Source organism: Coffea eugenioides, chromosome 2 (genome assembly GCF_003713205.1).
Source record: "Coffea eugenioides isolate CCC68of chromosome 2, Ceug_1.0, whole genome shotgun sequence".
In the NCBI taxonomy this organism is placed as follows: domain Eukaryota; kingdom Viridiplantae; phylum Streptophyta; class Magnoliopsida; order Gentianales; family Rubiaceae; genus Coffea; species Coffea eugenioides.
The window spans coordinates 21,044,207-21,059,980 of NC_040036.1; the positions used below are offsets into that span (position 1 = coordinate 21,044,207).

Sequence of the window (15,774 nt, forward strand, 5' to 3'; positions counted from 1 at the left end):
TCTCAAAGCATATTTTATGATAAAAGTTTCTAAAAGTTAGAATTTCTTATTAAATGCATCAGATAGACTTCAAATAGGTTTAGTTTGACAAAAAGCTAAAACAAGTAAAATGTTTGAAGAAAATTACAGCTAATGTTTCGCGGACAGACCAAAATTGCGACTAGCAAGACTCTGAAAGTGCTATTTTGTAATTAGAACGTGAAAGTAGAACAAGAAGGGAAGTCTCTTAGAGCTCTTTAGTGCACTAGGTCAAAGGTTTAAATCCGGCTTAGTTTGGATTCTCTAATGTTTCAAAAACTAATTTTCAAATACAATTTTATTGTAATGTATCAAATAAAAATAACTCAAAAAATACCTAATCCATATAATATTTCTAAAACAACTCACAAATATATATATATATATTTTTTTAAAAAAAAACCCTTTTTTCTTCTTTCATCAGGCACGCCACTACCCATCGCCACCACCCCCTCCCTCCTTCTCCTCTCTCTTTCCTCTCTCTCTTTCACCTCCTCCTTTTTCTTTCCCTTCCTCCTATTTTCTCCTCCCCTTCCCCCACCACCCCAAAACTACCCTCCCTTCCCACAGTCGTGACCTTTCGATCGCAATTACATCTAGTAAGGTTACGGCAGTGTGAGGGGAAGGGGTCACGATCGTAAGACGGGAGAGAGGGTCTTGAGGTGGCGGGGGAAAGGAGGGGAGAAGGAAGAGGGAGTCAAAAATGGAGAGGAGAAAGATGGAGGAAGGAGGGGGTAGGTAAAAAAGAGAGAGGAGAAGGGAAAGCGATAGCGGTAGTGATTGATTCAATTTTTAAAAAAATATATCCTAAATAAATTTTAAATTTTTTTTTAAAAAATCCCAGAATGCATCTCAGAAATACCACAAAAAATATCTATATTAAAAATTTTTCAAGTACAATGTTATAGTAAAATTTTCAAAAAATTCGAAAAAAACTGCTAATCCAAAGGGAGAACGTGTCAGTAATCAAACTTTTTCCGGACTACATTACTCTAAAAAATAGCTAATCCAAATGGAGAACATGTAAGTAATCAAACATTTTCCAGACTACATCAGCATTCATCTTTTATAGTGAAGAATTTCGTAGTCGTCATGTCTCTTTCTACACTTCTCTAAAGTTTGATAAATTAACGTTCTTCATTTATTTTACTTGTTTCCGTCCCTTTCTTAATTTTGATACGTTATAACACGTAGTGCAGACTGCAGAGGTGCCGTAATTGTGTCTAATTTCTGTTTACCTCTTGCCTGGGAAATCTGACTCCTTAGTTTAGTATTGCGAATTGCAAACTCAAGCATAAATGTGACAAACTATAATTCCCTTCTCTTGTTTTAATCTCCTATTTCCATGCATTAGAAAGGAAAACATATGAACCTTTTTTCTTTCATAAATGCATTAAACCGGAAACCAAACGTTCTTTTTTCCATTTTTCCGGTCCATGTCAAGAAGCATAAGTCATGACATATAATTTCCTTAATCATAAAAGAAGATCAACCATTCTAAAATGATTAGACAGACAAAAGGAACTGATGTTACAATGACAGAAATGAGAGTTAAGTTCCAATTCACTACTTCTATTCTTATTTAAAAATTTTAAAAAAATTAAAACTTCCAAATTACTGTTTAAATATGTATCCCCTCATCCGAATCTTAGGATGGTGAACCTTGTTCCCGGAATCAAGTTTTCAAAGTCCACCACCGTCAATGTAAGCGGTAGTTGCCAAATTGAGGACGATTTGAACAAAATTGTGTTTAGTCTCAAAACTCAAATATCTAGAAGGCCAAGGTTGAAAGATTGCCAGTACGGACAATGCCACATAGATAAAAACTGCAGCCACCACGTGAAATTCACTTTTGTACCCCTGCCCGTTATATGTACAGTTGTACTAAAAAGTAGAGTTCCTTTCTTTCTTTTTTTTTTTTCAAAGTTCACGGGGATGATTGGAGGAGGGAATGCAAGTAAAAAGACTGAAAAGTGGGAGAGGTCTAAAGTTTCAGGTTTAAACCCTTTCATTTACACTAACTTTAATTTTTAGTCAAGGGAGCAATTGTTTTTTAGTCAGGAAGGGATGAGTTGAGTAATTTGGAGAGAGAGAGTATAAGTGAGAGGTCCCGAATTCGAATTCTCCAATTTACATAATTAAAAAAAAAGTTAGTGATGACTAATTATAAAAAATTCCATCAAATAATTGTGGCAGTTCACTAGTAAATTTAATATTTTTATGCAAAAATATTTGTATTCTCCGTTAAAAGGTCATATTGTTTTTTTTAAGAAGTGGAAAAAAAAAAAACACACACACACACACCGACACACGCACACAAAAAGTTTTTTAAATTTTTATATATAGCCAGGTATCTTCTCATGCACAAGTCCTTATTGGATTCCAGATCATGCATCCTTTTTTTTAGATCTTTAATGGGGTACATATTCGCTTTTGGGCATTTTAACGTCCGCCTTATTTAGTCTTATTAATTAGTAATTTCGATATGCACTACTACTAGCTGGGCATTTTTTTTCCCATGTATCAGTGTGTCTTTACATCTATCTACGAACATAAAGGTTTTTTTTCATGAACATAAAGTTATATTATATTTTCTCACATTCTTTCCACCCTCATCTATCGGACATAAGATTCAAACCATGAACATAATAATCCGAAAGACTCTAATAGCTCTGCTTTGATCATTGGGGCGACCCTAGTGATTTATTAATTTATTATTAAGCTAAACAAGTAGAGTTTTTCTTTTGAATAAAAAACAACTAGAGTTGATAAAATTATACACCTAAGTAAGAGTATTTTAATTCTTAAATATGTTTGATTTTGTTAAATTTGTCTGTCAAGGTCAAGGAAGTCCTTTTAGCGAGTTCGATAGTCATGTAAACCGACCTATCGTTGTATTGCAAATCAGCAATGACATGAGTTCTTCTTTCTTTTCTTTTCTTTTCTTTTTTTTAATGTTCTCAAAGAGAAAATGATACTACTAATTTGGTTCAAAGTTTTATTGAAGTTTATAGTACTAATTACAATGTCATCCAAATTCACCTTAAACTATATTTATATTAGGGCCTTCTTGAAAATATTACCTCATGATGACAGCCTAAATTTTTGTACATCAACTTGCACCTCCACAATGAAAAAAGGATAGTTCTCCCTGTGAGTTTAGTCCCACATCGAAGCTTAGCATGAGTGAGTAGCAAGATTTAAGGTCCTCAGGGCTTGCCTTTCGGTCAACAATTGCCTGGATGGGTAAGTGTTGTAGGTTCTTCCTAGGTTGAGTGAGACTCTCTTTGGTGTGCGTTGAGTTATAGTTAAATTATCCCCATGTACTATTTTTTGTTTGAAAAACTTGCACCTCCACAATGGAGAAAGTACAAGAAAAGCAGTAGGCATGATACAAGATGAGGAACTACGTATTCTTCAATGTTACATATTCTTCAATGTTCAAGCGCACTGATTGTATAGTCTGACTGAACATTTGCTCGCAACTGTATAATTTTTTTAAAAAAAGAAGTTTTCCTACCCATTAGTATCACTATCATAAGATTCCGCGATGCATATTCGCATAATGTCATATTGGCAGCAGGATGCCATTTCTAGAAGAATCGACAGCTTTGTTAACCGATGGAGTAAAACGGCATTACTGATTCCGTATGCCTGCTGTAGAAGTTGGCTGGCCGTCCATATGCTCCATTTGAGACGACCCGCATAACTTTAATCCAGTACCGATGTCTACAAATGCTGCATGCGGTGGTTTGTTTGAAACAGTCTTCTTAATGAGACATTTAGAGAGGGGAAGGGGGGTTCTTAATAAGTAGTTATACTGAATGCTAAATTATAAATGAAATGCACATTCAGAGCCATATATAATCCACCACACACACAACGCACAATATGCCAATCCAGCATCAACTGATTTTTTTTTTTTTTTTTTTGGTAAAATAAAAAGTTCGAACAGCTTCAATTCCAATCATCGTTACGGGTCAGAAGATACCTTGAAATTATAAGTCGCTTATGTGGGTACGTATAAATTATCTAATAACACGACTTTAAATATTGAAAACATGATTTTTACAATGAAATAATTCGTTTTACTAATTGAACCAACTTGTATTGACAACATCAAGCGAGCGAACTCGCAATAAAAAGCTTTGTGAGGAATGAATAAGAGCTTTTGTGAGGAATGAACGTGCGATGTGTTAGACTGGTGGAAGTATCAAGAAGATCTATAAATCGCCATATTGACAACTCATGAAGTTTATATCAAACTCGGAGTGCTAACCATTTACTTGCCGCGTTGGAAAATCACTGGGACCTGAATCAACTCTCGAGTTTTATCCCATATACCAGTTCGTCTGTGCTTAAATTGAATTGCAATTCCAATATGATTTCCAAACAAAGCTTCCATTTAATGGTTGACTAATTTTGTATGCGCCTTTACTTGTACTAACTAACTGAGACCATTTGCACATGGATTTATTGTGCGTGATTTTCGAAATGAACCATATGGAAACCAGTTTATTAACTACGAAAGGGTGCCACATTTTGCTTCCTCCCAAAAAAAAAAAAAAAGAGAGTGTGCCACATTTTATTGTTGCGTGTTGTACAACTTTCAATTATTTTTTGTTTATTAAAACTATATGCAAGTGGCCTTATTTGGTATCCCATTGCTCGTGAGAACATTAAAAGAAAGAGTTACCATATAAGGTTTATAAGCATACGTCCCAAAATTTAACTCAATTACGTGGAGATATTAACTAAGCGATGATAAGATCTCTCTTTCCGCCTTTTTTTTTTTCCTCTCTCTTCTTTCATTCATGTTTGTAAGGTCTAGAATTTCTCTTGAAAATTTTTTTTCCCTCCCATTCCCCCTTTTAAGGTATAAAGTCTCTTTTATGAAGAAAATGTTAAAACATGAGTTTGGGTTCCTCATTATCTGAATTTTTTTATTATAATAATATAGAACTTTTTTATAATGTAATATATATAAGATAAAAATGTATATTTATGACACTCAAATATCTATTCTACCGTAAAAAAAAAGATTAAAATTTATAGGCATGGTAACACTAAAATAGTAGTAGTAACTTTTTTACACAAGATACTAACGTGACTAGCCCTGATTTTTTTATTCCATGTCCCAAATCAAAAGTGTAAATGTATCTATATCTATATCTATATCTATATATATATATATGTGTGTGTGCGTGTATGTGTGTTTAATTTAATTACCCATTTTTGCTCTCACATGCGTTATGCCTAATTGAAGAGAATCGATAGATTATTTGGAGACTTGGGATTTCTTATATTGGTATCCAACTATTCTCTGAACTATTTTTATCATAATTTTTCTATCTTCTAACGACTTAATCCTTTTTAATAAATTTGAATTACATTCTATTACGGTTTTCCTCCCTCTTCTAACAAACTATATATTTATTTACAAATCCAATTAATTTATTTGTCCATATGTATTAACTTTATTTAATCTTATTTTAACTGCAGCTTTTTTAACATTGCTAGGAAGTTAATATTCATTCATGGAGAAAATATACTTTTACATATTTGGCATTTAGTAGAGTACAAATATATATCTTTAGATTTCTAATCATATAAATCTCTAATGATAAATTCAAAGATTTTTTTCGTTTACCTTGCATATTTGATAAATGATAGTAGTATTATGTTAAAATGAATGTATGTGTAGAAGTTTTCAAATATTAATATGGGACTTGAGCATTTAGATGTACTATTAATTTTTTTAACCTAAATAGTCATGAATATGTAAGAATATTATTTTTATTTATCCTTGATCGAATTATTTAAACTTAAATAAATTTACGAGAAAACAGCGGTGGTAATGGTAATGTACAGATCGAAATACCTACTGGTTTTTTTAGCGAAAGGATCGCTGACATTTGACAGTAGTTATTATAATGTGTGAAGGGAAGCGGCAATTATTAAGGCACAGCGTACCCAACAGCTAACATGACATATACATTCTCAAATGTGCCACCTCACTGTTCTGCGTTGCGATAAGGACGCGAGTAAACATATAAGGAACTGGTGCATCAGCCGCATATCGTGGCCCCTATGCTATCATCCGTGGCAGGTAACGCGTCACTTCAGACAAGCAACGCCTTTAACTCATTGTCGCCGGTGATATTGCATTCCACCGGTGTTCCGCCTTTCTTTTCGGTCGCCGGCGACGAACACCGAAATAATAAACAAAAATAGAAAAGAAGGATTCCTATTCCCCTACCTCAAACCTGCCACTTCCCTCCTCCCTCTCCACTTTCTCTCTCTAGAACGCGAAAACATTGGATTACGGCGTAGTTACACTCTCTCAGCTCACTCTTCTGTTATTATTATTATTATTTTTTTATCTTAGCTTTTATCTCGAATTTAGGAAAAGCAAAACAAGCAAGAGGAGAAATTTGGAGGAGAAGGCGTTAAAATTGGGGGAAAATTGAATGGCGGTGGAGTACACATGTTGCGAGACGGGGTTTATCATACACATTTTGATCATCGTCGGTCTAGTTTTCTTCGCCGGATTGATGTCTGGACTCACCTTGGGCCTCATGTCGCTCAGCCTAGTTGATCTTGAGGTCCTTGCGAAATCTGGAACTCCTCAGGATAGGAAACATGCCGGTAATTTCGTTATTCCACCTTTTGTTTACGAATTTCTAGTTCCTAGTGATTTTGCTTTGATTTCGTTGTTTTCTCTGGGGTTTTTTTATGCTCCGCCATTCCAATGTAGTGATTATTATTATCTTTTCTTTAACGTGCCATTATGGTTATTTACTCCTGTCTTGTGGATATTTTTCATCTTAGTGTTGATGAATTGCTGTTTCTACTGCTAGTGCTGGTTCATTTCATCTTTTACCTTTCCTGTTTATTTCTCAGGTCGTATATTAGAAAATGTTAGGAATTGAACGTTTCTGTTACAGTTATTTTCTATTTTTCTGGATGTTTGAGCCTTCTACAATTTGGTCTATATTCTGAAACTAAAGAGCCACGAAAGAAAATTTTGGAGAGGTAACGGAAACAGCTGAAATTCCTTTTTGGACCTTCTGAGTATTCAGTCCTGTTTGGAAAAATGCATCTGCGGTACTGAACCAGGAATTTTGAATTCTAGTTATCTCGAAATTAGATTCTGAATTCTTACATAACAGCTGTCGTAGAAACGTTTCGTTGATATACTATTTCGGTAAGCTTATCTCCTCATGTCTGGAACTTGCAAACTAAAGAAATAAATGGGAAGCCATAATCAGATTGAATTGACCTTGATATCTGGTTGATGGCTTTTGTCACATGTTAAGGTGTAATTATTATTGTTAAATTGCCTAACATTTTTACAATCAAAATTATAAAGGACTTGTTGAAAGGGATAGTTCAAGCAACTTAGATGTTTGTGTGACCAAAAAATGCAGAAAAATATACAGGTGTTCATGTGATCATATTTAATTGCACAAGTGATCAAGAATAATTTGCCAGAAATCTATGTTGAACATGTCCAAATCTAGTTTTTTTAGTTAATTGCTTTCTTTGATCTGCTTTAGCTTGACTGGTGTCAAAAATTTCCACTTCAATATTCTTTCTAACATCTATGCAGAAAAGATATTGCCAGTTGTAAAAAATCAGCACTTGTTGCTCTGCACCTTGCTTATTTGCAACGCTGCAGCTATGGAGGTAACGTGAAAAGCAGTTGATTTCAATCAAGTTGTGTCCTAAATTGATATTGATAAGTTGTGGAATGTAAAGATTTCTGTCTACTCCACTCTTCTCTTTCAGGCACTGCCTATTTTCCTTGATGGCCTAACTACAGCTTATGGTGCTGTCCTGATATCAGTGACCTTAATTCTTATGTTTGGTGAGGTGAGAGCTTCAAATCTCTTTTTTTTTTTTTTTTTCCCTGAGTAAGAATCTTCAACTCATTTTGGGTCTTGAATTTGGAAGCATGAAATTGGTAATTGGAATTTTAAAATGTGCTATAATATGCATCAACAGATAATTCCACAAGCAGTCTGCTCAAGATATGGATTGGCCATTGGTGCAGCCGTCTCACCATTTGTTCGAGTCCTCGTTTGGATCTGCTCTCCTGTTGCATATCCAATAAGCAAGGTCTACTTTTTTTTTAGTTCCATTACCATGAGTTTCGTCTTCTTCGGAAATTAAGTTGATTAATCTTAGAGAATGGTCTCTGACCATCTAATGTTCCTGTGGTACGCAGCTCTTAGACCTTCTGTTAGGACATGGACATAAAGCTCTTTTCCGCCGAGCTGAATTGAAAACACTAGTTGATTTGCATGGTAATGAGGTATGACTATGCAGTTCTTTGTGCATTTGAATGGTTATTATAAACATTGAAATGGTCAATTCTGGTTTCTTTGTATATTTCTTGCTTTTGCATTCTTCATGTTAATATCATTTTATATATACTTGACATTTTCAGTGCTTGTTTCAGGGCTAAGTTCCTTCATTCTTGTGTATGTTGTTATCATCTTAATCATTGACTGTCCTTGAGCAGGCTGGTAAAGGTGGAGAACTCACGCATGATGAGACAACAATCATTGCTGGAGCACTTGAGCTTACTGAGAAAACAGCTAGTGTTGCAATGACTTCTATATCAGAAATTTTCTCCATTGATGTTAATGGGAAACTTGACAGGTGCAAAATTTGACTGGTATTAATTTTGTGGCATTGGCAGTTTTGTAGCTTTTCCAGTTATATTAAATCACTATCTGTTTGCTTGTAGATTTCTCATGAATTTAATTCTGGAAAAAGGGCATAGCAGAATACCAGTATACTATGAGCAACCTACAAACATTATTGGGGTTATTCTGGTACTTTACGGACCTTATGTTTCCGCATTTCTGGTGGATATTGCTGATTCCTACATGTCTTATTTTTGGATATCAATTGGATTTACTATACTTTTGTGTGTAATGATGTCATCCAACACTGCAGAACTAGTAGGATTTAGAACTGTAGTTATAAAAGTTGGTATAGGTGGGAAGAATGAACTATGGAATTTATTGTTTCCAAAGAGGAGAATGTTCACAGAATAATCCAGTAATTTATTGTTTTTCTCTTCGTGGAGGGGAGGGGCTTGAGGTTTGGATATGATGTTATTGATTATAGCCTCCTCTAGGCTAGTGTTACCTGATACAAGGAAGTTGATTTGATAAGAGGGTAGTTCTTCTAGCTTTTTCTGCACAAAGATACCTGAGTGATGTATAAAATGAAACAAGATCAACTAGGACTGTAGCTTTTTGATCCTCACGTCCACAAGGGTTACTTGGGAGAGTGAAGTTGAATTTTTTCACCATGCAAGAAAATGTGATCTGGAAGTCCTTTACTTACTGGAAAGAGATACAAAAGTTTGCTCATTATGTTCTGCTAGCTGTCAACTTTGTACAACCATGTTTTGGGGAGTTTTCCATCACAAACTAAGTGGTTAGACATAACGCGTTATAGAATTTATGCATCATGCACATGTTGGTCAGTTAAATTTGATGGCTGTTAATGTTGAAAAAAAGCAATAGGTAACCAGTAATTTGCTTTTGCGGTCAACTTGTTCAAGATTTTCCATGTTTTCAATTTTCTTCAACAAATTATACTAGCAACTAAGTAGGTGTCCAAGAAGAGAAGAAAATTGTTCATGAGCCACTTTTGGGAAATCAAGTAGAAGTAAGGTGACACACTGCCACTAACCAATGAAGCAGTTTATGTCTTACCATCTAGAGCTGGATGACTGATTGCTTCAGTGTGCCAGTAACAATGGTACTTCTGAAGCAACAGCTTTCTCCCCATGGAACACTTAGGCTCTATTTGATAATCCAATTCAGCACTTAGACTTAATGGGTTCGAATCTTAACATATTCAGACGCATTTGATAACCAAACTAAACATATGAATTCATTAAGTGCTACTGAATTTCCTAGGCAAAATTTGCTCCAAAAAATAAGTGATAAGTTATTCTCTTATCACTTAATGTGATATACAATCAACTGTATCAAATTGAGTACTTAACAATTCACTAACTTAATGGATTCAGATTTCAGATTTAAATTTTCAGAATTCAGTTTTACAAACGCACCCTTAATCCTTAATCTAGTAGAGCTAGTATTCAAGATCAGTCTCTGTGTTTTTTCCTTCAGAATTGCTGTAGCTGTGTTATTCATCAGTTGCACTAATGTAATAGTGGGCGAGTATTTTGGTATTCTTTCATGCTAAATATATTCTGTTTAAATTTTAGGTCAAGAACTTGTTGACTATCCCACCAGAAGATGAGATCCCTGTGAAGAGTGTCACCATCCGTAGAATTCCAAGGTATCAGATGTGTATTTTCCTATATGGGAGATACTTAGTGGTAATTGAAGATTTGGTTTACATTGAGTAAAATACTTTGCTCTTCTTTGGCACTTTCCTGTTTGCATTTGATTTTATATGACTTTCTTTCAGATGTCAGATGGAGTTGGATTTGGGTGCTACTACCCAATTCTATTAACTGAATTTCAACCTTATAGAGTGGCCAAAAATGATATGCATATTGCTTTGTGCGTCTTTGTAATTCTGGCAATTAATATCAGACTGGTTTGGGTAAGGTGAAACGAAGGTGAAGAGTATGGGTGTCATTGGAGTTCAGAAGAGTTAGCTAAGAACTTCCTGGACTAATTAGGCAGCATGTTGGGCTAGAACTGTTGAATATAACATGAATGCCCTGAGACAAAACATGAAGAGTTGCTTTTGGCTGGTGTGGACATGCATGACATTTCAACATCTGCATCTCCGAAGCAGAAGCCAAAACAAGAAGTTAACAGCACCGTGAGACTGCATTTAGGATATCACACGAGAGTTTAGGCTAAGAGAAGCCAAAATTTTGATATTACTTTTCAACGAGAGTTTTTGACTGCAAAAATTTGGCTTCTCTTACAGCCTTGGATTGCAAACTTAGCTTGCTTGCTTGTTAGCTCATGGTGGGGCATGTTGAAAAGTATTGACTGCAAATAGTAGTGTATGTTTGTCTTCTCTTGTAGCCTTGAATTGCAGACTCTTAGCTTGCTTGTTAGTTTATGGTGTGGCATGTTGAAAAGTATTTCTCTTGCAAAGATTTAGGAATCTTGTAAATCAGAAATGTATCTCTTGCATATTATCCCATGTCTAATTCCTCTTTGACCCTTCGCTTGTCTTTCGTAGGCTTGAAGTATTTGTCTCACTCATCTTTATTCTCCACATCTTAATGGTTTAGGGTCCCAGAAACGATGCCGTTGTATGATATATTAAATGAGTTTCAGAAAGGTCATAGTCATATGGCTGCTGTTGTACGACAGAGCAACAAGGTTGGGGAGCAACCTGCTAATAACAGTCCTCTGGAAAGTAAGCTTTTTCTGTTATCTAGTATCTATACTTGCACATTGGGACAATTTTCTCAATGATTTCCAGTTCTTATTCCTGTGTAGATACAGTGAAGGATGTCTGCGTGGATATTGATGGCCAAAGGCCACCTCTTGAAAAGACACTAAAGACTAAAAGATCGCTGCAGAAATGGAAGAGTTTTCCTAATAATGGCAGTAATTCTTTTAAAAGCGCTCATAGGAGCAAGAAGTGGACAAAGGACATGTACTCAGACATCCTGCAAATAGATGGAAAGCCACTGCCAAAGCTTCCTGAAGAAGAAGAGGCTGTTGGGATAATTACCATGGAAGATGTAATTGAAGAGCTTTTACAGGTAGAGGTGATTGGATTGCCTGTTATCTAGATTTAGGATCCACAGTTTTAACGGATGCCATCCTCAGTTGATGTTGATTTCATTTATCTGCAGGAGGAGATCTTTGATGAGACGGATCACCAATTTGAAGACTCATGACAGTGTTTCTGGTGATTTAGTCTCGATTAATACACGGAGTTAAAAGGAGTTTTTGGCTATAAAGAAATTGGTAAATACTGTATGTGACATACCAGTCATTTGACCTGTAAATTTGAGACAAGAAGAAGTTCTCAGCAATACAAAGTTTCGGATGGTCATGTCTATAGCCTAATTAAACATTTAGGTGATAAATGTTTCTAGTTTGTTGTCATCTTCATACTTTTGGTGTTCTTACTTTGTGTGCGCTTGACCATTCTTTTTCTGCAAGTTAAGAACATACGTAACAAGCTATCACGAAGTGGCATACGTATTGGATTAGAAGCGGGTTAGAGTATCGTCTTGAAAGACCCTTGTGTGGTAGGAGCAAATGAAGAATTGAACATGACTTGGACGGGCATCATAGTGTTGATAATTAGGAAGATTAATTGGTTTATGACCCTTGTGTTGGCAGCAAAATTGGCGTCAGAGAGTTCCTTGCCTAACTAAAACAAAATACAACACTACATGTCGAACTAAATGGGGGGCTGACAGTCTCCCGTCTTGGGCACATCAAAAGGCATCTTCGAAGGCATGGAGCTGCCGAACGTATGAAACAATCTCTCCCTGCTCGCTGATTCTGGGATCCACGCTGTCATTTAGTTGCTGAACGTATGAAGCAATCTCTCCCTGCTCGCCGACTCTGGGATCCACGATGCCATTTTATTCATCTCTGCTAAAACGATCATTTATAATGCACAACAACAGATATCTGATCACCTTCTTGATCCCTGCATATAGCTCCCTGCCCTCTTAGTAGAACAAGCAGAAACACACCGAAACTGTAAACATCAAATTTCTGAGAAACAAGCCTGAAGCATGGTATTCATAATATAACCTGGTATACCATCATCCTGAATCTGCAATAAAAGTGCTGGGCAACATTACGCCTGTCTACAATGTATTCCTTAGCTTGAAAATCCTGTAAATTATGTAAGTCTGAAATGCAGTGTAAAGATATAAAAGAACATTAGCTGTATGGTCTCCTTCAGCTGGTCATTAGTCTTACAACCGTACCAACTGATCAGCCAGAAGAGGATTTTTTTTTCCCCCAAGCGAGCACAACTTGCAAAAACCTAACCAGTTCTGCAAATTTTTTAGGGTTAAACACAACAAATTTAACAGTCAAAACAACACGCTGAATGGTAAACAAAACCAGAATAAAATAAGAAAAGGGTGGTTTCCCCGCTTCATTTTTATTTACTCTCCTCAAAATAAAAAAGCAGATTACTTGGTTGCTGTGCAGTCTCCAGTCACTTTTCAGGCTGTCTACCATGGATTCTAGGCAAAAGCGGGAGAGGGAAGCTAGAGAACGAAGGATATGGCGAAGAGTCCCGTTCAATTTGGTCATGTCTCGCTGTTACAACTTCAATAGGCTCTCCATTTGTTTTTAAAAGGACAGACAGGGACATCAAACAAAGCTTCGTGATTTTTTACAGGAAAATCAGAATCTCGTTTGACCAAACACGAAATACTACTTCAGATACAATACAAAGCGTCAAGGCACAAAGAATTTCAAAATCATGGAACTTTTACTTGCGGTGTTTATGCCTCTTCTCCTCCCTACTCTTTTTTCTCTTTTTATTCTCTTTATCCTTGTGTTTTAATTTGTGCTTCTTAGACTGCTGCTTGCTTGAGCTCGCTTTCTTTGTTTTCTTCTGCTCTAGAAAAGATTCATCATCAGAAGACTCACAGCGCCCAAGCAAAGACGGCTTTTCCGGGCCAAGAACTTTACTTTTTACTGCAACTTCTCTTAGGTACCCATCCAGGGACAGTAATTGCTTTTCCCCAGTATCTTCTGGACAAGAAGAAACGTAAGGGCCAGTTTCATCCATCCGTGAACCAACTGCACCCCTGCCTCGCTTGATCCTGTCAGGGATTAAATCTGTTCAGAAAGATTTGCACCTGCATGCGCAAACAAGTGCATGCATAGACCAATAAGAAAGTAACAAAATGATACCTTGAATGCAAAAATTCTTCAACCTCATCATCCCTCAAACCTTCATCATCCCCTTTCCTCAATGAGCACGAAGAACTTGCATCTGTGTCAGTATCCAACTGCCTTTTACTTGATCTCCCAGATTCCGTCCTAATGCCCCCAGAGCTCCAACCACTGCTACCCTCATCTCTCATCTTTCCTCTGAGCCGATCATCCAGCTCTCTCTCTTTCTGCCTAGCTCGCCACATTTCATTCTCTTCAACAGCACGATTTGCTGAGTAAAGCACCCATGAAAAGAAACTTAGAGTACATATATTTCCAAATCAGTACAAACAAGAAATATATCAAAATTCCTGTCAAATTCACATCACCAATTCACATATATCAAAACAATTCACATCACCAAAACAGGGAGAAAAAAGTTCATTCAATGACCCTACATAAAATCAAGGCAAACTCGAATTCCTGTCAAATTCAGCTTTAGTCACATTTCTTGGACAGAACTGATTAAGTAGAGCTCAAAAACTGCAAATAAATTTCAGAATCCAATCTCAAGTCAACTGTCAACACCTAAAACATTTGGCTGAAACATAGCAAACATGCCCAGCGCCCCAAGATGTGGATGCACAAGACACACTAAACAGCTCATGCTAGTAAGACCAGTCTAGATCCAAACGACACACAGGCACAATATAAACCCCCAGAATGACACCCCAACAATGATACTAGTCAGAAAAGATTCAATTAAAGTAGTACCGGTATCATTCAAGTAGGAAGGCATTTTCAAGACCATCAAACACTTAAAAAACTCCTAGTACAAAACTAAAGAACTGATAAAGAATGCAGGATTAAAATGAAAAGCAATTGAAAAGAAAAGGCTAACCATGTTGTACACCACGAACGGTTGCAGTCAAGAAGCGAGAATTTGGGCGACCCCTAACTTTGGGCTGGCGGAGATAAGCTTCCACCCCGTCTTTCTCCGCTTGCCGCCGCAACTCCGCTGCTTCTTTCAATAGAATTGCGGCGATTCTATTTTCTGTTTCCAAGTCCATCACTGAGCAGGAAAAAAGAGAAAGAAAACAAAAATTAGGTCTACAAAATCCCAACTTCGATGCAATTCAATTAAATATATGCCGAAGATTGTTCTTTTACTCTTTAAAGTATCTAAGATTCTGGTAAAAGCGACCGCGACGGTGGCCGCTCACGATTAAAAGGGCCGATTGGGCTGTGGTGCCCTAACTTGGTCGAGGGATGACGACGGCCAAAGCTACCTGGAATTTAGGGGCTTCCGTTGATTGGTTTCTAATGGTGTTGGGGGAGGCCGGAGGCGTGTTTGTGTTGGGATGGGACGATGTGATCTGTTGACTATTTGCCTCGTTTGGGTTTTGTCCGACGGACAAAAAAAAAAAAATTGGTGCTGAATTTGGGACTCATTTGATTCCGGACTTAATAGAATCCAACTTTCTAGAAATTATTTTCTTTGGACAATATTTGAAGTTCACTCCAAAGGAAAATTACAAGTATGAACTACTAATTCCTGTATGTTCTTTTATTCCCCTTCTTTCTATTTTCTCTTTTCTTCCCTTTGAGCGATCTTATGTATTTATTTCATCAAATTAACAAAATTAAACCTTATGTTTAAAGATAAAATGATAAAATGTGATAAGCAGTTTTAAATATTGTGAGTCATTTGTTGCGATTTTATATACTCTTTTGTTTGGGTGTATATAAGTTATTTTTGGACATAGATGAAAGTAGAAAATTCATCTCGAAAGGACGAACTTGAATATACCTAAACTTATATATAGTACAAAATATTTTTGATTTTTTACAGGGGCAAAACTTTAAATCCATAAAGAATATCCCCATCCCCCACCCGTCTCCTGGCCCCCTTTTTCTTTTTGGATTGTAC

At 36.3% G+C, this 15,774-nt stretch overlaps 2 protein-coding genes across 3 annotated transcripts; one reads left to right on the top strand and one right to left on the bottom strand.

Annotated features, from left to right (window-relative positions):
* The first annotated feature begins 6,031 nt into the window (after window positions 1-6,031).
* On the top strand, window positions 6,032-12,104 carry LOC113762078 (DUF21 domain-containing protein At4g33700). 2 transcript variants are annotated; one of them, XM_027305333.1, is made up of 12 exons: window positions 6,032-6,127; window positions 6,425-6,666; window positions 7,631-7,707; window positions 7,810-7,893; window positions 8,026-8,139; window positions 8,249-8,335; window positions 8,546-8,685; window positions 8,774-8,861; window positions 10,277-10,350; window positions 11,270-11,397; window positions 11,481-11,749; window positions 11,843-12,104. In XM_027305333.1, the coding sequence occupies exons 2-12, from the start codon at window positions 6,489-6,491 to the stop codon at window positions 11,885-11,887; spliced, it is 1,284 nt and encodes a 427-aa protein (XP_027161134.1). In that variant the 5' UTR covers window positions 6,032-6,127; window positions 6,425-6,488; the 3' UTR covers window positions 11,888-12,104. The 2 variants fall into 2 exon arrangements, with proteins under 2 accessions (XP_027161134.1, XP_027161133.1); XM_027305332.1 differs by having other exon boundaries at window positions 6,102-6,666.
* Window positions 12,105-13,085: 981 nt separating this feature from the next.
* Window positions 13,086-15,254, bottom strand: LOC113754231. The gene is made up of 4 exons (XM_027298599.1): window positions 15,015-15,254; window positions 14,746-14,916; window positions 13,884-14,136; window positions 13,086-13,792 (listed from the first exon to the last, which is right to left on the bottom strand). Coding segments are annotated over exons 1-4 (762 nt in total). The 5' UTR covers window positions 15,016-15,254; the 3' UTR covers window positions 13,086-13,455.
* Between the last annotated feature and the right edge of the window lie 520 nt (window positions 15,255-15,774).